Source organism: Pseudopipra pipra, chromosome 3, assembly GCF_036250125.1.
Source record: "Pseudopipra pipra isolate bDixPip1 chromosome 3, bDixPip1.hap1, whole genome shotgun sequence".
In the NCBI taxonomy this organism is placed as follows: Eukaryota; Metazoa; Chordata; class Aves; order Passeriformes; family Pipridae; genus Pseudopipra; species Pseudopipra pipra.
This window is the reverse complement of record NC_087551.1, coordinates 81,334,223-81,355,707: the sequence shown is the minus strand read 5'-3', so window position 1 is coordinate 81,355,707 and position 21,485 is coordinate 81,334,223. Positions and strand designations below refer to the sequence as shown.

General features: G+C 35.8%; 1 protein-coding gene across 3 annotated transcripts in view; it reads right to left on the bottom strand.

The window, feature by feature from the left end:
- Positions 1-21,485, bottom strand: part of CEP162 (centrosomal protein 162) — a 44,301-nt gene that overhangs the window by 14,522 nt on the left and 8,294 nt on the right. For all 3 annotated transcript variants that reach the window (XM_064651105.1, XM_064651103.1, XM_064651104.1), the window contains exons 5-21: positions 16,666-16,818; positions 16,220-16,406; positions 15,193-15,245; positions 13,441-13,553; positions 12,486-12,516; positions 11,979-12,098; positions 11,093-11,284; positions 10,851-10,932; positions 9,750-10,014; positions 8,377-8,635; positions 6,498-6,631; positions 5,462-5,689; positions 4,682-4,819; positions 3,663-3,775; positions 2,819-2,924; positions 1,144-1,270; positions 104-267 (exon numbers count right to left, since the gene is read on the bottom strand). In XM_064651105.1, coding sequence (XP_064507175.1) covers positions 104-267; positions 1,144-1,270; positions 2,819-2,924; positions 3,663-3,775; positions 4,682-4,819; positions 5,462-5,689; positions 6,498-6,631; positions 8,377-8,635; positions 9,750-10,014; positions 10,851-10,932; positions 11,093-11,284; positions 11,979-12,098; positions 12,486-12,516; positions 13,441-13,553; positions 15,193-15,245; positions 16,220-16,406; positions 16,666-16,818 — 2,465 coding nt within the window. The remainder of the gene's footprint in view (positions 1-103; positions 268-1,143; positions 1,271-2,818; positions 2,925-3,662; positions 3,776-4,681; positions 4,820-5,461; positions 5,690-6,497; positions 6,632-8,376; positions 8,636-9,749; positions 10,015-10,850; positions 10,933-11,092; positions 11,285-11,978; positions 12,099-12,485; positions 12,517-13,440; positions 13,554-15,192; positions 15,246-16,219; positions 16,407-16,665; positions 16,819-21,485) is intronic.

Here is a 21,485-nt window from a genome sequence, read left to right as displayed (position 1 = left end):
AAAAAAAGGGATTATTATGAAGGACAGAATTACATTATACTCATCACTAGTAAAAGAAACAATTTCAAGTTCCAGCTTCTTAGATAAAACCAAATATTATCACCTCTAGTCTTAGTTTCTCAATTTCTTGTCTTGCATCTTTAAGACGGGCTGCATCTTTATCCAGAAGATCTTGATTTTCTGCATACCACTGAAGTCTTCTTTTTAAATGAGTAATTTCCTGTTTGTATGATTCTTCCATAACTTTAAATTCATAAGATTTATCACCTACAAGAATAAAAAAATCCTTAGAATTGTTTTATTAGTAATTATGTATTGAAGGAGTAATTAGTCAATACTATCCTCCTCAGCACATTTCCTATTTTAACAATCCTGTTACTGCAGTAAAATTTTTAAACCAGATCCTAATTAGAATTTTAAAAGCAACTATATTTGAAAAAAAACCTTTTCTTCTCTCATACATAGTAGTACTCAATGGCTTACAGTTTGCCATGGAAAGTATTTAAAACAATCTCAGGGATATTCTTGATCAGACTCCAGTAAACAAATTTTCAGCCACAAGATGAATGACAACATAGAATATATTCTTAGATGTGTATTGATCATACTCCTCCCATTTAGCAGATCATACTTTGAGAAGAGACATCGAGGTAAGTATCTACTCTTAGCATTAGTGATGCCTGATATTGAAAATGAGAGAGTCCAGTTTCTGGCCCTTTCTCATTATTTCAAACTGGAAAAAGCTCTGATAAGAATGCTGAAAAAAGTCCCAAGACATAAACTATAGGTAAAAAAATGAGCAAGACCTAAACGGGAGACTAAGATGCGACATAGTGAATATTTTCTTTTGAACAGAGCTGTCATACAACTGGAATCTTCTGTTTTCCATGTCCAGTGAAAGATGGGCAAGAAATCAAACTTAACAGGCAACAACAAAGAGTTTGGTTCCATACAGGAAAACACTTTCTAATAGAGTTCCAAAAGTATTGTAACATGTCCTTCACTGTATGCTTTTATTAGAAGTTTAGACAATATTTGGAAATGGTCTAGATGCCTTTCACTAAGTAATATTTTAATAAGAAACAAGTTTTTGTTATATATGCAAAATAGATAAAATTATTCAGCAAAATCAAGGTGCTTTACTTGATGCAGATGTAATCTGGATTTTTGCTAAGTCTCTCTCCTTCTTTGCTTGTACCAAGTCTACCTCAAGAGCTTGCTTATCTTGTTTGAGATGTCTTATCTCTTCTTGTAATTTAGCTTCTTCTTTCTGGATTTTAGAGAAAACAGTAAAACAAGAAAAACTAAACACGTAATGTCACACAAAGAAACCTGAACATGCTTTTTCACCATAAAACGATTAAATCGCAACAGTTGTGTCAGACCACAGTAACCATAAGGTCTTATAATTTTGGTATTATTCTCAGCCTTGCTATAGCAGAGCATGGGAAAACTTAAGCTAAACATTAAAAACCCCCCCAACAGATTTTTTAAGTCTTACATAACTGTTGTAGAAGTAGAAAACCTCTGCCTTTTGAGAGGGTCAATAAAGAAAATGGCTTAACTTATTTCTAAGACTTAAGACTGTTGGTTAAATGGACAGAGGTATTGTCCAACGGTTCACCTCATTACAGTCTATTTCTTGCCATTTTCTGCACACACACTCTCTCTTCTGTTTGTCTACACATGATCACTAGCAAACTTCAGGACAAAATGGGATGAAAGGTCTCAGTGCCAGTGTCACATCTGGAGATGGAGCCCCTTGGTCCAAGGGATCCACAGGTACAGCAACCAGTGACTGCGGGGCTGAGATTTTGGGGCCAGCCAGTAAACAGACCGATATCTAGGACCAGCATGTGCATGTAATGTGTGTTACTGCTACTGAACTCCCATTCTGATCTGCTGAACAATATCAGGCTGCATGTGCTCCTCATGTTTCCAACAGTATTATTTGTATTTCTGTGGTGCAAGCAAAGGCACTACTCTGTTATCTGTGTGCCTGACCACGTTAGTGTTGTCCGTGTGTCTCTCTCCATCTTTGGATCTTTTGTTCAGTCTCATTACAGGCTGGACCTAAGGAACAGGGAAGTGTAACAGCATCACCTCTGAGGTCACGACTAGAGTAGCCCCTTGTGCCTTAAGAGCTCAAAGCCAGCTTTGCCAGAGCAGGAATGTCTCCACTGGTCCTGCAACTCACAGGATCCAGAACATCTTTTCACTTGCTTAACCAGTTATTGTTTATAACAACAACAAACAACAACAAAAAATGGAAGAAGCAGATTTTAATTTTCTGGTCTAACTATCAAAGGAAGTGTGTACCAGAACAGTCCCCCCCCTTGCAGTAAGCAGAGCAATAGAAATTCCAGAAAACCTTTAATTTTAGCATGAAGCTTATGTAACATAGTCCCTTCATAACCAGAAGCATCTGTAGGGCTACAAAAAAAGTTACATGAGAGAATAACAAAAGATTCTTTTTACTCCAATGTTCTTTTCTAGAACTTACTTGGTACACAGCAAGGATAAGCAATCTTCTGGCTTTGTCTTATGCAGGAAAGCTATAGAGGTATATCACTAGTTTCTGCAAGCTCTCACAAGGTCTTTCAGAAATGCCAGTAAACATGGAAACACTGAACTTCTTTCAGTGAATCTGTGTCTTAGAGGATTACTTCTGAAAGTTTGTTTGATATTTGTGATGTGTGGAAAATAATTAACGCTATAGAAGAGTAGCATGCTCCACTACTTAATTTACATTATTAGTCTACAGTATGGATGGTCATGCAGGTTTTTTTAATAAAAATAAGGCTTGGTATGTAACTACCTGTGCTGCTCGAAGCTCTGAAATCAATTCTGTGAAACTCCGATTGCTGGCTGGTTCAGAATCCTGTACAATTCGTGACTGGTTATTACTCTTCTCTATCTTTTCTCTAAACAGCAACAGCAAAAACAGTTATGCAGTGTGGTGACTGAAAAACAAACACAATCCCCCCAAATGGTACCACAAAGTCAGTCCGTACAGCTTCAAAAGAAAGAAAGAAGCAAAGGTGCACAACATTTTTATACAAAAAAATTCACCTATAAGGTGAAATCTTCTCACCTCACACAAACTTGTTTGTTGGGACAACACAAGGGAGGCAAATAAAAATCTACCCTGCATCAGTGGAACTCATCTGTGGGCCTCTCCAGAGCAAAGATTTGTAGATTAGGAGTACACATGATTGCTAGGTCATTTTCCTCACAGGATGAAAATCTTACAGGACCTACAGTGCAGTGAATTGAATGGTTCCTCCACTACCAGGATCACTTGTGTCTCCTAATCTACTGTGTATCTTACAGCAGTATCAAAACATTTTGACACATCAGCAGAGTCATAATACCAGAACAAATGTAGTGTATGTGTCACACATTCTGATATGAGTATGAATTTAAATATTCCCCAAGTGGGAGACTCTAGTCTTCCAACAGGTTTGCAACATCATCAAGAAAACTAAGAATTAAGTGCCAATAATCAACATAAATAATTTCTCAAAAGAAGAAACAAACCACAAACCCAAGAAAAACTTGAAAATATGCACTTGACAGACTCTGCAATGGTTCTTCATATATAAAATAATAAATAGCTGAAAACTCCAGAGATTTTAGGTCAGATGTGTAAAAGGGCCTACCTTAGGTCTCTTAATTCAGACATTAAACACTGATTCTCCTTAAACATTCGTTCCTCATTTTTTTTGTTTTGGATTTGTAGATCTTTCATTTGTTTGTATAACCTCTCATTTTCCTAAGTTGAGACAGACAAAGGTAAAGAATGGTAATAAATTACTGTTTTCTCCAGTTCTAAAACAATTGTCTATGACTTGCATAGTTTGCCTACTGAAACAGTGGAAGCAAACACTAAATATTTCGTTACTAAGCTTCTAAAATGGATATCTACTTTCATTATCTACAATTTCGTCCAAACATGTGCTCGCTCCGGAGGATCTAAGCCAGTTCCTCTCCAAAGCTATCCCAACTATATTCTAAACTATATTCTAAAACCCACATTCATGAGTGGGTGCTGATAGACCAGAGCTCAGCCTGCCCATTCTCCAATCTCGTGGACACAAACCATCACCAATTTGAGATGCTCACAGCCACACTGATAAGACTTTGTTTCTACACCAAGAAACTCTGTTGAGCACCAGCTGGAAGGTGGTTAAACTACCTATTGGATTTGCAAGCATTCAAAAGGATTATTAAGCGTGCATTGTCTATTCTCCACTTGACTAAGTAATAAGAATCAGACACCTTAATAAAGTTACCTTGAAATCAGCTGCTCAGATTTTGAGAAAAACATCTTAAAAACAGAACGCTCTGGATTTCTAATATTGCTTAAAAATACTACTTTTCCTCTACATTTGGGGAAAAGAGCTTGTGGCTATTTATTTGCCATAAAGTATTTTCCCAGTTCTCAACTGACAAGTCAGTGATTTTTACAATGGATTTTTACATAGCACTGTGGAAAAACTGAGCCCAAACTAGACACATGTAAAATACTTTTAAAACATGCAATATGTTTGCCCATCACACACAAATTTCATCTACTTTTTAGACAGCAAGACAACTGTTTTCATGTAAAAGTAATAACCATTAAACAATTTGTTTCTGACACTGGCTAGAACACAGCTCAACATGCAGTGTGGTATACCTGTTGATAACCTTGAATAATGACCTCTTGGTCTTCAATTTCTTTTTGTATTTGTGTTAGTTTTTCTTGAGTTACAGGAATTGTTGCTGTATGGTGGATCCATCTCTTTTCTTGAGCCATCTCTTCCATGCTTCTTAACTTTCAGAAAGAAAAGGAACACACAAGCAATAAAAAATTTTTGTTAGTGATATGGAATTCTCTACAAGACTACACTTTTATAATAGTAATAGTTCAATCTCTTCATTAAGGTATGACAGCAGACCCATGAGCCACTCTTATTACTGGAGTTTTACAGAAGCATTACAAAACAGAAACAAGGTGTAAAATGCTTGGAAAAGTTAAAGTGTTACACTCCCTCTTTTGTTCTTATGTATCTAGACAGGAGGGTATAGTGGAATAACTCTGGGAATATTTCTTACAGACAAAAGACAACACTGAAAAATGCATTGAAAACTAAAAACAGTATCTCAAAATATAGTACTTATTTATAACAAGTCAAATCTGGTAATCTCTGTGAGAGTGAGATAAATATTTGCAAAAAACCTTGCTGTAGAACTGTCAAAATAGCAAAGTAAAGGAACTGAGGATAACCTAGTTTATCTATGAAGAAAAAAACCAAGGCAATAAATATAACTGCAGGTATGCATTTATAAAGTAGCAGTGTCTGTGCAAATCTCGATTTTCTGCTCATGAATGACTCATGTAAAGTAACAATAATTTAATTTTCAGAAGCAATGTTCCTCCTCTTCTATAGGGACAGGATACAAGCTGATAAAGTACCTTACTCTGAAGAACATAATTTTCCTGACCCAGATGAGAAAGTTCTTTTTCATGCTGTGTTTTCAATTCTACTATCTTTGTCTCCATTTCCTTCTCTTTTTGTGAAACCTTGCTGGACAGTTGTTGAATCAAATCACGAGCTGTGTTCAGGTCCTCCTCTGCAGCTTGTACTCGTTTTAACAAATACAGTTCTTTATCACAACTTTTGATAGGAGAAAATGATAACTCCTAGTGAAGAGAATTCAGGGAAATGTTACACTCAGCTGATTGTTTACCAGAACTCTGCTCATCAAGTTCACTTAACTTGTTTGTCTGGCTCTCAGCACCCACATAAAGCACTTGAAAAAAAAACCCAGAAAACAACTCAAAACACAAACTCCCCAACATTCTAACAGCAAGACATCCTGTATTTACTTTACTGAGCTACTTTCTCATTTCCAAATTATATATGAGGAAAACAAATCAAAAAACCAACAAGAAAAATACCTTGCATATGAGGCCACTACATTGCTACCAGAATTATTTTATTATGCATCTTACTTTTTGAAAAGCACTAATGCTTTAGGTATTCAATGAATAATTTTTTTTACACATTTGATAAGGGAGAATGAAACTCCATCATGGTGCCAAAAATTCAGTCATCTTGGAGAAGTCAGAAGATACTATTAAATATTTAATGCAATGCAAATAGGAAAAAACCCCAAACAGTAGTACTGTTTGACACTCATAACAGAATATTTTAAGTAGAAGTTTTATTTAACCTTATTTTACCCCAAAATAGTAATTTTTAGAATTTAATAAGCAACTTTAATTATATAGAACCACCCAAGCAACAGAATTATGCAATCAATTGAAAACCAGTATGATTATACTTGCGTATTTTAAAGGCAAAAACTGGTGTTTGGCAAATACTGAAATATTGAATAAAGACTTCCCTTTAGTCAATCTTTTGATAATTGGTAAAAGTCTTGACAAAATAGGCTTGCAAATGAAGCTGTACGTACTATAATTAGGAGCATCACTGGTTTTTACTTACATGCCTCTTATAATCCCCAGCCTGGTGTCCAAGACTATTAACAACTGATTGGCCAGACAAAACTCTGTTAATACTTCTCTCCAAAGTTGGTTCATTCGTTGCAGATCTGATTGTCCTAGTAGCAAATAAGGCTTCTTCATTTAGGCAGAAAGTAAAATAGAACAAAATTAAATACAGAATTTAATGTCCTTAAAGAAAAAATCTGTTCATGTGATCCACCCTGTAGGTATATAAATTAAGTATTCTACAACATCAATTTTTAATTAAATATAAAAACTTGAGAGCAATGAGATACTATGGAAAAACTGGAGGTTTGTTTTTTTTTGAAGTAAGGAATGACTTGTACTGATGACAAGATAAAATAAAACCAAATGGAACAACTGAAAAAAGTATCTGGATAATAAATACTTCATGAAACAAAGTTAACTTCTCTGTTTGAGAAGTGGCCAATTCTCTAAGTATACATAAACACAACATATTTCAAGCTATGATGAAGATAAGGCACAGCAATTTTCAAAATGGACTTTGGAGTGCAGACAGCATACAAAGAAATGCAACATTTACTTTCTGCATCAAATAGCAACTTGAATGGAGTTAAAAATCAGGAAAGTTCACCCTAGAGTAACTAACATAAATGAAATATTTACTTCTCAGTTCTCTGAAATACAGATAGTAATTACAACTACCATTTCATTTCTGCCTATTAATTTAAGCAAAGAGCTCCTGCTTAGGAATGCTATACCTGAAAAAAACCAGACAATGATCCTTTTTCAAATTTAATACTTTTTACATCTCTCACACTATCCCCTCCCAAAGGTGCTCCCTTAGTGCTGATAATGAGGATTGTCTGATTCAATGCCATTCTCTTCTTAGCTACAGAGGCCCCTGCAGAATGCAGCCAAGTGAGATTAACTTCTGAAATCACCTGAAATTGCTATGGTGAATGGTTACAGCTAGAGAGGGAAGAGCATGTTTGAATGAGGCTAGTGGCCTCATTCTATGATTCTGTGATTTTCTTGGTACTCATCATTCACTTCACCAATTTCACCAGGATGTACAACCTTCTGTCCCCAGGGAATGACACAACAATACACTGAGGACCTCAGTTTGACTGCTGCCACCGAAGCATCTCCCTAAGACAGGTAACATAATCCTAAACTGCTTTTCCCAACACTATTTTAAGGGTTTTTAAAAGCATTGCATGCTCAAAATGCACTAAAACTTGGGTATCTGTAGAGTTACTTTCCCGTGCCTCAGAGATAGCAAACATCGTCTGCAAAGACGCTAAGCTGAATTATCTCATGAAACTCTTCAAACTTTATCCCAAAATAAAAAGGTTCAGACCTTTACTTGCAACTCAGTTTTCACAGGACTATATTGGTATTCTCCCCTCCACAGTGTTACAAGAGACATGAACAAAAAATAGGACTTCCTTTTTAGTATTTTCTTTGTGCTCTAGAATAGCAAAGATCAAAAGAAGCTGAGAACAGAAATTTGGCTTCAAACGCAGAAGTTAGTGTGTCAGCAAATCTTTACTGTAATGAAAAATGCCACTTGTAGGTATTAATTTTTAAACATCAGTTTTTTCTATTGTTTTGGTCCTACTAGTGAATAGTAGAGAAGTTTCAAACATAGTGGTGGTATATGAGAGTGGAAATGAAACAAGACTACAATGCAAAGATTTATTTGAAAGTCTCTCTCCCAGCAACTTCACACTAATAAAAAAAAAAAATAATCAGTACTTACCTGCATCAGGGTTTAGATTTCTTCTACAACATTTGGAATTTGGATTTTTTTCCTTTTTTTTTTTTTTAATGTGAAGCATGACCAGCAAAGATCTCTGTCTCTTAAAACTCAAGACTTCTTACCATAGAATTACCTTTAGACTTTGCTCTATCTGCAGGACTTTTGGCTTTCATACACGTCTTTCTGAAAGTTTCTTTTGGTGTTTTCTTCTCACTAACTGGAAAAGACTGTTTTGAGAGAGAACTGGGTTTCCCATAGGCAGAACTTCTAACCAGCCCATGAGGACCATATGAAGGTTTCTTTCTATGTAAGGGTGCTGGAGTTCTGATATTGTATGACATTGGTTTAGTTGATTCTGATCTTTCATTCTTCAAGGAACAAGACCGAAGAGCCTGTGATAGAACACATTTGTTTAAAACAAGCTTTAGGTTCTACTGTAATCTCAAGGTAGCCTTCACTAATAAAAAACCCATAGAACCATTTACCAAAACTACACAGCTGTAAGACTCAGGATGATGGGAAGCATTATTTTTAACCAAATTACCAGTATGTAAATTTGCAGAATTGCATTACTTCAGAAGTACACATAGGGCAAGTATTTTGTGCTGACAGTTTAATTGTTTTGGGAAATTGTATTACATTACAGGATCTTTTGCTTAAAAAAGCAGGTAGGTCATGACTAAAGACAGCGAACACAGAAACCTGGCGATGAAGAGAGAAACAGTGGCAGGCAGAGGAACCCTGCTAAACTTGATCATCAAAAACAGAGCACCCAGCTCCCAAGCCTGTTTGCCCTGGTGGGAAATCCATCAGGATAAATCAGCCAAACCTCTCTTCCTGCAATGCCTTGCAGACAGAAGAGGTGATTATCTAAAGAAGTGTGAAGCTAGTTTAGGGGATGCAAAGAGAAAAGAATTTGTGGGTGCAGGAAGAAGATCTGGGATTGTGTAAATCTTGTTATGGAATGTCTGAGAGGATTGTAAGAATGTGCGAAACTTGCAGAAAGTTTAGGGAAAGAACAAAAAATAGGTAAAGAAGCAAGTTTGGGAAATAGAGGGAAAAATCTGACAAAAAAAGCTGATGACATGACCGAGGTGTTGGTCAGTACACTTTTCTGACTGAGCTCGACACTGATCATTGCAGTCTCTCCTATATTCTTATTGAACTTTATTTATGTACATATGCTCCCTATTCTGAGCCTGTTGTGTGTTTATACATGCCCCTCCAACGTTCACATGATCAGACCCATTACTAGCTTAAGCTGGGAACATGGCACTGCAGCAGCCTTGCACATGTTAGGCTGGGACAGGAAGGATCCCACTGGTCCTGAAGTCCACTGGATTTGGCCATCTCTAACAAGAGCAATGGCAACATAAGAGTTTCAAGAAAAAGAGTAACAGTGTCTCATTTCTAAACATCAGAGCATAATCAAATGACACAAAGTCTAAAAATCTATACATTTAAAATTTACTTCTACAAAGCAAAAATCTGGCTGATAATACTTACTTGTTTAGTTTTGCTGCCTTGTGAAAGCAGAGAGTCTTGTACTACCTTTTCTCTTGGCATGCCAGGCTGTACTTCACTGGTCTGAGTTTCTTTCTCAGTCACCCTCTGAAAGTTATCATCATTCACACTTGTCTGTAGAAAGATGCTTTTTTCTCTGCTGAACTTCTCAACTAAGTTTGTCTCCCAAACTGTATCACTCTGGGGGTCTTCAAAGGGTGAGTGGCTGACAAGGTCATTTTCTGTGCTGCCTATCAGTTTCACAGGACTATAAGAGAAATGAATAAAAGTCATATATAATAAGACTTTTGCCATTTGCTTTTCTATCACTCTGGAAAAAACAGGGCTTTTTTTTTTTTAGGTATCAGCTGTAAAGACTGCCTGAACTTCAAGGAGCTACTAGGCTTCTTTTAAGAACAATCCTGCAGATTTAGTCATACAGATTTGCTCCCACACTGTGGAAAAAGAGCCACTTCCCAGCAGTGACTGTTTTTGTGGAGGTACCAAACTCGACTACCAGACGAACACCTGTAAGCATGCAAACACTAATAAACCAATGAATGGTAATTTCTGCTGGGTGCAGCTCCACAAGTTCCCAAAACTTATTTGCTAAGTATAACCTGTATTTCTAACAGATCCAAGGCCTGTGCTTTCTGCTCTAGACACAACAGTTGCAGCAAACAAGGAGGAGATATGGAGCATAGGTCAGTAAGAATCACAAAAGTAGGCAAAATAAGAGGATTTGATCTTAAGATTATGAAAGTTGGAGAGCTAAGATAGGGTGTGGGCTGAAATACATGTATGGAGAAGGGTAAAGAGCAGAAGACTGGGAAAGCAAAGATCCTAGCTGTGAGAGTAAGGAACACTCCTCCAAATGATCTGGCAAACATCGCTGCATATCACTCAAGTAAGTTTGGGAATCCCTGGTCTAAACCTATTAACACTGTATATTCATTTTACAGTTCCCTACAAATGCCATAATGACATAACGAAATTTCAGTACTTAATTAGGAAAAAAGACAGATGAGTTATTTAGTAAGCTGTTTTCCACAAACAGTGGGTTTAAGTTACTACAATTCTTAAAATGCTTCTTGAAATAAATACCTTTCAGGTTCCACATCAAAACTTCTGATATTACATGAATGTCCTTTAATTGTTTTCATCAATTCTTCCACAGTAGGTAAATCTAATTAGTGATAAATATAAATAAATACAAAGAAACTTAGGAAAAATACTTGTTAAAAGGACAACACTTAAAAATGTTTCATAAATGGAGTGTTAAAGATTTTACTAGCTCACTCATTCTACATGCTTGTACAATACATGCCTTCCTTTCAGCTATTTACCTGAATCAATAGTTGACATGTTTTTTGAGTAGATGTCATTATTTTGTGAAATGCTTTGCCCTAAGCCTTCTGAGACTGCCATTGCAGAATTGTGCAATTTCTGCTCATCAGTGTCTCCCAAGGACTGATCAACATGATGATATGCTTGGTGTAACGCTTCGATGTCACTGGTGGTTTGTCCATAGGAAGTACCTGTAAAAATGCAGGCTCATAAGAGACACTACTGGATTTTCTGTTTTGGGGAACATCCCACTGGAACCTGTGTTTCAGTAACTAGCTTGGTCTATCGTAGTGAAAACAGTGATTTCAGTTACTTAAAAAATCCCCTGAAAATCTCAATTTTACTATAAACAGTTGCCAAGGTAATCAGTACCTACTGAACAGTCCCATCTACAGTTTGCATGCCTCTCCACCATCCTCCCTCACATCAATATTTTATCAGTGCTAAAGCTAACAGTGTATGTGATATAACTATTTTAACAGAAGCCATCAGAGCCATACTCTGGATGTAAGTGGCCTACGCTGTTGTGCAAAGTTTGATAAGAGAATGTATTTAATAATTGTGTTCAATGCAGTCAAAGAAGAATTTTAGCTATGATGAACAACCAGAGGAGATGCTATTTAAATACAAAACTGCAATGTCAAAAACTACTTTGCAGTAATCAAGTGTAAAAAGGTATCTTTTTAGCAGAAACATGACTTTTTCCTGAAATATGTCCTCCTGCTTTCAAGATTTGTTGCTAAAAGGGTTTCATGTTCCCCAATAACTTAAGAACAAATGAAGACATCAGTTACCTGTTATAATAAAGTAAGGTTTTAGGGTTTTGGTTTTGTTGTGTGGTGGATTTTTTTCTTGTTTTTCCTTTTTTTTTAAGCACCCCTTTACCTGCATCATTCATTTCAATTCCACTGACTTCTTCAGGGTGATCATGTTTGCCTGGAGCTACATCTGATGTTTCAATGGCCTTCTGAAGTTCTGTTGAATCTTGTGAATCAAGTAACACAACTAAGAGCAAGAAGATAAATGTTAAAGCACAATTCTCCTATTTATACTCTGTCTGCATTGGAATTAGAAGTACACCAAAACTTATCTTGATGTCCTAAACATACAAAAAAATTCTATACAGATTATTCTAATGCCACTAATGGTAAACTGATGAACTCTGATTGCAAATCTGAGTTCTGACTAGATATAATAAGTATAAAAATACATTGATGATCACTCTGAAGTGTCAACATGTAGATTATTTTTTAATTACTTGAATCCAACGGATTTCCAGTACACAGAACACAATAAAATCAGGTGAAAAATATCCAAATAGTAAAAATCAGATAAGCAACTTTCAAAAAGTTGCATTTAGTCTTCTCCCATTGATCAAAGTTTATATTTTACCTTTAGCCAGCATGCCAGTGTTTGCTTCTTCCTAACAAAAATAAAGAAAAAAACCTCTTTTTGAATATCAGGGGAAAAAAATGGACAAACTTTAGAAGTTGTTTCAAAACCTAAAAACAGTTTTTAGATCTCAGAACTAAGCAGTTCTTCATGCTCCAAGAATATGAACTTCTCTAAAACCCTTCTTGGGATGCCAAAAGGTTCCTGTACTCTGTAAACCCTCTTACAAGTGAATAAGAATTAAATGCTACTCTGCATAAATTGAACATTTTTGCACCTTCCTAGTTTTCTTTTATCATAGTTTGAGAAAAGAAAAGAAAGTAGCAGTAAGTACATTACTTACATTCTACTTTTTCTTTTCAAACATTTATTAGAAATAGCACTCTAATAAGTTTACTTAAAAAGAACTAAAAAAAAAGAAAAAAAAAGTTTCCCTAGTGAAGAGGAATACATGGTACTCTATAGACTTCTTTTGTAAAAAACCCAAATCTGAATGAGCTTGAGGGATGCACCTATGTGCTTCAGCCACATGTGCTATACATCAAAACACCTGACTAAGCCAGTGGACAGCAATCTCATACAGGGTGGATTTTTGGGTCCTCTGCCCAAAGTGCTTCTTTGTACAGAACTACTTTCATCTGTCTACCACTTGCTGGTATAGACACCACCTTAACAGCTCAGAGAGATAATTCACTACCCATTCTGAGGCTGAGTCTCCAACCTGAGCTCATCATTTACGCCATCTCATCCACATTTCTTAATTCAAAGGAGTAAGCAGGAAACCCCATGAAGAACTTAACTCTTTCAGTGATATCTCACAAGAAAAAGTATATCCTTAATAGAATGATACTCTTTCAGACAGTACATATTATATAAAGGTTTACTATATTTACAGTTATACATTGCAGAGCTTTTAAAATTCACGCAAGTAATAGAAACATTTGGTAAGATATACCTGTTCTTGAGGACTTAAATCAACTTCTGAGGTGATGTTTTGATTCACTTCATTTCCCTCAGCTTTAAGGGCAGGATTATCATCTGTTTCTTCAAAATCTTCACTGTAGCTACCTGAAGAGTAAAATAAACATCAAAGAGAATGAATATTCACTGAAGATAAAGCAGCAAGAGCAAGCTGTTTCCTTTTCCTCAATACCCCATCTAAGAACAGCTACTGCTAATATTACTCCTTTTACAAGGGCAACAGAAAGGTTCCAGAACTGGGTGTGATACTAAAACTACAGTGGAAGTCACACATAATCTCTCTAAATTCAAATGAAGTTTGTTTTACAATCAGATATGGTTTACCTCTGTCTCTTCAAGGTGTACTTGAATTGACCCCTTTTACTCAATCACTTTCTCTCACCTAGGGTTAAAATGATGCAATTCCTACCCAGTAGATGAAGTACTCTGTACATGCACTTTGACAACTCCAGCAGTTTTTAGGCTCAGAATCTGTAATTTGGCTTCTTCTGACCTGCTGTGGTGGGCAAACAGCCACCCTCAAGGGTAACCATTATTTAAAAACGCAAGTGTGTCAGGGAATGAACTTTAGAAGCAAGCCAAAGGCTTTTCCTTCAGTTATCTAGATCCTTCCACAAGTTTCAGTTCCCTTTTACTGTATCCCTCCCACTCAGCTCCTGTGATTACAGGCTTCAGTGTCTGCATTATCTGTAACACTTAAATCTAGAAGCATTGCAAAAAACTGGTTCATAATGTGTCCTTTCTGTGTTTTGTCACCAATACAACTGACACACAGTTTAATTTGTATGCAAAAACTGCTCTATGAAGAATCACTATTTCAGCATTCTCTTTGGTTTTGGACCACAATATCAGCTGAAAACAGCTTTCTCATACTGACTTAAGGCAAACACAGTGCTTATACTGTTCCTGCACACCTATTACCCACTATTTTGCTTGCTATTTCATGAAATACCAGTTTGACAAAGACTAAACCAAACCATGCACAGCACACAGACTGGTAATTCCAGGTATTCCATGGCAACTTTTTCCTAAAAATCAGAAGTGTCAATTTCATAAAAATAACCTTAACAATCAAGTAATTTCAACTGTTTTGTTAGGAAAAAGGCTACAACTATCATGATTTCTTGCAGTCGACAGAGTAATCAAGTTTTCAAGAAGAGGAGACTTCCTGTGATTACGGTTTACAAATATGTTTGGGAAATACAAGCCTGACAACAGGACATCTCAAAAGTTCAGCTAAATGTATGAATTTGAAAATACAATCTGTTAAATTACAGAAATACATTCTATCATATGCTATCAATGAAGTATGAAACAAAGGGAGATGACAAGGGAAAGGCAAATAAGCAAGATGGAAGGAGTCTAGCCTGGAAATTTTGAGGAAAAAAATAAGAGTAATACTGCAGATGACAGAGATTAAACTCAGGCATGAGAAGATGGCACAAAAATACAGATGACTGTTAAGACACTGGAGTAAACATTAAAACATTCAAAGTATTTTTTTTCACTTATGATTGATAGAGGTTTTATACAATTTTTTTTCCTTTTCTTTTTTGTTTGTGTTTTGGGTTACAACAGATTAAAAATCCACTTAAAAATAAAGAAGGACAAAAGCAGAAGTTAATACCCAAGCCCCTGTGTCTGAATAACAGCTGCACAGTCATGATGTAAAGGCAGACTAAGAGGCTGATGTAAAAACTACTGATAAGAAAAATGATTGTATTACCAGATTTCTCTTCATATGCAGGTTCTTCTTCTCCTTTTTCAGTTTTTTCATTTCTGAGAAACAAAATGAAAATTCTACTCTCATTTTGAACAGCAAATAAATATACTTTTTTTCTTGGAACTCTACACTCTGATACTTCTTACAATTATTAATAAAATAAAAAAACTGAATTTGTCCAACATAGCAAATCATACGTAAGAAAGGTGGAAAAATGTCAGCAATTATTAAAACATAGTATTTCAGATTTTAAAACTACCCATAGTTAAAATTCTCAATCTATCTCTTAAAATCACTCTCTTTCTGCATTCTCTTCAACAATCTACATCAGCTTCTCAAAAAATATTTTACCATCTGGTTTGCCTCCTGTTGTGACCTTCTTATTCTGTGTTAACAAAATAAATAAAAAATAAACCCTCTCCTTTCTTTCCCCTTTTCCCATAAAATTAAAGTTTTTCCCTTACCTAAAACTCTCCCGAATTCTGCCCCTCAACTGTTTTCATATCAGAAGTTGCCTTTGAGCTCACCATTTTCAGCAACAGCAGCCTGAACTTCCCTTTCATCCATTTCTCTCACAGATGTTTGGACATTATTTTCACATAACTGATTATAAATGGAGTGACCCAGTCCATGAATTTATATCCTTCCTCTAGATTAATTTGTAATATTATGTCTGAAGGGACACAGAATCTTTCCTGATCTATTTCCTTGTTGCTATCAGTTGTTTCCTCTTCATTTAGTTACACCTTACAATTAAGAATGTTAAACTGACTTGTTACTATCAAATTAGGCACAAACTGTGCAGCTATGTTGACTCATCACCAAGTTGTGCTTCCACCTTACTCCTTTCTTCTATTTATTAAGCTCATTTCTGCCCCGTCTTAAAAAAAAAAAGACGCCAAACCTCCATAAACAAACAAAAAAATGATGGAAATCATACAGGATGTTGTCCCCACGAAAGTTCAGTGGCCATACCCAAGTCACACATGCCCACTAACACAGCCCACAACTTTTAGTCCCTTGACATTACCGTACAAATGGTGCTAGCATGAAAGAATCATTAGAATCCAGCTCTTTATTTAATCTTGAATAATCAATAGTAGAGGAAGCTTCCTGTTCAAGTTTGGCAAAGAAGATCTCTTTTTCTTCTTTTTCTTCCAAGGTATCCAATCCAACTCCCATAATACTTTGATTAGGCCCAGAAGCTAAAACTGAATCTAAATTTCAAAACAAAGAATAAACTCTGTCTATGCTCAATGTCCACACAGAATAGCCATAACAGTTAGCAACAATTACAGACAGACATAAAATATTAACAGTATCAAATAATCACAAACTAGTACTAGGAGACTTCACGAGATCCAGCTGAGGGAAGTGAAGAATCCCATCTTGCAATGAATTATGGTAAACTGCTTTTAATAGTAATTTATTTAGATATACCTAACTTCATGAAATGGTTGGGCACTCAGTTCTCACCATTTTTTTCCAGGCTGTCGCTACTCAAGGAGACAGCAACCCCATTACTTTTCTGAAGCTGCATCTTTTCCACATGCATATTCTCATAGCTTTCTCCCATAGGCTGTGAAGTGTTCTGTATCTTGGCAAAGTTTCCATTGGCTCCAAGAACTCCTAGGAAAAAAGTTGCAATATTCTTGACTACCATCCAAAAGCTATTTGTATGACACTTCAGTCTTTCGGTCACCTTCCAGAACCAGTTTAAATGTCATGTTGCAACTGCAAAGATATGCAGGCTCACAAATCACATTCACCTTATTTCCACTGCTATAATTCTATATGTAAATCTTGTTTAATTAATTAAGCTATTATATATATTGTCTTCCTATCCTTCACATCTGCACATGAACCTAAAGCTCAGCATGAAGCAAATGCAGAAACTGTAAAAACTGACTTACTGTCACATTACTCATTGAAGACAATCACACACACAGGTCCCTATACAAAAATTACATTTCTTTGTTAAAAGCCTGTTAATTTTATTTGATCTACTACCTCAGATCCCCACAGGTTTTTTAAAATTGTAGCCATTGCCTTAGCAGCTACATTTCATTCGTTGCTTGAATGCTTTAAGGAAAAAAATAGTACTCACATTTACTTAAAGGTCACTGATGAACACCCAGTTCTTCCATGTTTATGCAACTACAACTTGCAGTTGCTCTCCTTATTGTAATTTCATTCTTGTGAGCGTTCAACATCACTTTACCAACTTTATGCTGGGTCTCAGGCACAACACTGCCTTATCTACTTCCTTAAGGAAGATTAAAAGCCAGATATTGCAGGACATTACTAATTCAAAAACTCCCTTCTGCTTACCCGTAAAACACACATGTTTATACTCAGATTCTGTATAAGTTCTTGTTGGAGGACGGGTAGGAGAAAAGCTACTTATGCATTTTATCAAATAACATATGAAATTATTTAACAGTTCTCACAGAAGGGAACAGAATCTAAGTCAGTCTTTTCCAATATGAATCTTCAGTTGGTAAAAGACTCAGAATTTGTTGTTCTGCCTGGCCACATGATGTTCAGACTGTGTCCTTGTACTGAAAATACCAGGAATGGTAAAGAGATTGACAACAGGTCATTTCCTGCTGCAGGAGACTGGAGGAGATACATGCATCAATAACACTAAACCAGTCTTCCACGTGCTGACCAAGTGCTTTGGCTCTGGGCTCTTCCTCTGTCCTCTACAGAGGTTCATACAAGTCCCTTTTAAAAAATGCCATACTTGCCTATATCATGACAATGGAGAGAGCCCTTTCCCTTTGGTACTGAAAATGTGGGGAAAGCAAGAGTCTCAACACCTTTTCCATCTCTACTGGGCAGCCCTCAGCATGATTATTCTAAGAAGTAGAATAGGTTTATTTCCTTTATTTCAATGACAAAGTCCCCTTGCATATTTTATTGGGAGTCTAAGATTCTATATCTTAGAAATCCACATTACTTTATCTAACTTCAGCTCTGTCCTCACTACAGAGCTCTGACTGATTTCCCTTGCAAGCAACAAATAAATGTCAGAGACATTATCTGATGCTCCACACGCATACAAGTTAATGCCTAAATAAAGACATACTGCTAAATGCCTAAATAAATACATATTGCTACTACACTGAAAAGTATAAAATGGAAAGCTCAAAGTGCTGAACAGAGGCAAAAAACTGCAAATAGCCCATTTCTCAGGTAGCCAAATGCAGTAATTCAAAGCGATTTACCCAGATGGAACTCTGTTCTAGTTATCAAGGCAGCAAATAGGAGTCTGTTTGCAGCAGGGTCACAAGTTTTTTGCAGAGCTTTAGATTAGCCATAATCTCACCAGACCCCAAACACCTGATTTTTGAATGAGAATATGTTAGCAGAATCAAATGATAAACTGTGACTGACCTCCTATGTAGAGATTTGCAAGAAAGGAGAAGTGAATATAAGTCAGTAAAAACCCAATTAGAATGTTTAATAGAATAAAATATTAAACCCCCCCACATTTTCCCGTGTTGTTTTATTTAAATAATCTCAAATTCAATGACATTTCTGAACAGATGTACATTGATCTTAAAGGCTTCCTTGGATTTATGTAAGCTATCTAAAAATTTTTAACTATTTTTCCAGTCAGTGTTTGAGTCAAATCAGTTTTTTTTAAAAAAGCACCTCCCATAATAATCTGAAAAACAAATACTGTTTTTGTAGCCATTAAACTTTGCAATTTAGCCACTCTCAACACCCAGACACACACCCCAGATTACAGGGGACTCTACTGTTGCTAATAAAAGTAAGACTGTTTGTTTTCCTTCACCCTACACAATCTGAACTTTGAGAAACCTATCAAACTTGGAAAAAAATATCAACTTGTATGGATTTTGAAGTAACTTCACTGTGTTTTGGCTGTTTGAACAGTTCTACTTGTTTCTGGGGAGCTAGCAAGAGTGATTTTTTTTTTTGAGGAGAAGGGTATTTGTTATTTTTTGTAAAGACTTCTTAAAGCAGCAGTTTTCTTGAACTCTAAAGATTCCTACCTGTTACTTCAAATGCAACATTTTGTAAGGCTAGTGATATACAGTATTCTTTTTTTAAAGTCCTGCCACTTGTAATTAATTAAAATAAGAACCTGAGTTTCACTTAGAAAAGTATTTCTAACCACCACATTTGAAAAGTTGAAAAACAAATAAAAAGAACTCAAACAGACAATGACAAATATCTACTTAAAAAGTAACTTTTTCCCAATTTGACCAAGACTGTCAGAACTGAGCCATTTTATTTTTTTAATATCATATAGAATGCAGTAGATTTGTTACCCTCAGAATTGTCTGGACTGTCAGAAGCAAGGGTTCCTTCTTCTTTGTTTAAGTATGGATCCTTCTTGTCCTTATGAAATTTTTCCAATATTTTGAATTTAGACAAAGCCTTGCTGCGAGATGCACTAGAAGAAGGTTTAGAGGGAACTACTTCTAAGTGTACATAAACATTTAAACATTTTTATGCACAATGGACAGGGAATAAAGAGAAAAATAAGATGTGAAACTTCAAATTAACACTTCTGAAAAAGTAATACAGTTTAGTTTCTTGTAGATTGAATTGTGTCTAATTTTTCTATCTATAACTAAAAATTAAAGTTAATACTTATAACTTCTGAGAATATAAATTCTTTTCTCTCTCTTTTATTTTTAAAAGAGAGAAATTCCTTCTTGCTCCATGTATACTTTGCATTCAAATATACTGTTCGAGGAGCTCAATATTTTACCTGAAGGAAAAGGAAATCAGTAAAACTACTTCAACAGGTTTTGGAAGCAAGCATCTAGATCAGCTCAAAGGAAAGTGGAAAAACATAGGTACATAAGTGTAAATTACTACTGACTTTATCACTGTCAGGTATAGAACTGCATGCTGTTTGCTCAAATCCTTGTGGGGACTTGCTGAGCAGCAAATACAATCAAGCTCCTTCCATTCACATTAGAAGAATTAAGTTTTAGATAACAGTACCTATGCTGAAAACTGTGCTCTCATGAAACTTAGATGATAGTCTCACTACATCCTTTATATACCTTAGGTTGGCCAGATGATTTGTATGAAGTCTTTTTTCCTTGTTTAAATTGTCAGGGTGGAAGAGGCTTCTAAACCGACTAATTCAGAGAAAACTCATAGTTACAGGTCTTTTGAATTTACCTTGGCACAACAGACAGAGTAGTCTAGGAGATTAGGCTACATACCTCTGCCACCTAGAAACAGGAGCATGGGGATATGTGACCAGAAACTAACACAACTCCAACATCGAAGATGACTAAACATTTACTGGGAAACAAAGCGTTGACAGCATGCCTTCCATTGTACATAATGCAAACATCTGACACCTTTTAAAAGTAATTTGAAATTTAAAAGTAATTTGAAATAACTACCAAAGTCTTACCATTGCTCATATTTCAAATATTAATCCCAATTTGAGAAATATATTAATTTTTAGTGTTTATCTCCCAGACCGAGATGCTTTATAGCTATTCTATGAAAGTGAGGCTTATGAAAACAGGGCAGCACATACATTCTAGAAAGCTAACACAGGGAAATATTTTACAGGCTATATACTAGCTCACCAACATGATCTAGAGACCAAGTGCCAAATATTTCATTGCCATGGCTCTCCAAAGCATTATTGATCTGCTTGAATTTAACACCAACGCCATGTTTAAACTAGTACAAGTTAATTGATAGTGTCTTTTAGAGAAAAGTAATGGATCAATGCTTATAATTTTTAATCATTTTTTGGACTTTCTCTTTGGATAGCATAAGAAGTGACTTCATTTGAAAGGCAGAATCTGAAGTTACACTGACTAAAATAATCCTACAGATTAAACAATTCAAGTTTGTCATTATTACACCAATCACTGTTTCCATTGCAGGGGCAGCATGCACAGAGCAGCACACTGGTCAGCAGAGCAAAAAGAACCACATCAGTAGAAAATGAGTAAAATGCTTATCTGACTGTGGTCTTTGAAATTAAACAAGTAAAACAATGAATATTAATATTTCTTGAGTATGTAATACAGAAAGTTTAGTAAGCAGGTATTTACTAGAGGTGAGAGATTTTTGTTTAGACTTTCAAAGTTACCCCCTCTCTTCCCCAGGCTTACATTCAACACTGTCTGTCCTACTACATCAGTATAGGTAGTGATATAGGATGTTACAACAACTGAGCAAAAGTTCACACAGTTATTAGTTTTTTCTGGAAATGACAAAAGAAGTAAGTGGCAGCTTGTTTTCAGTGAGAACACAATGGTCAAATGGACAATTTGCTA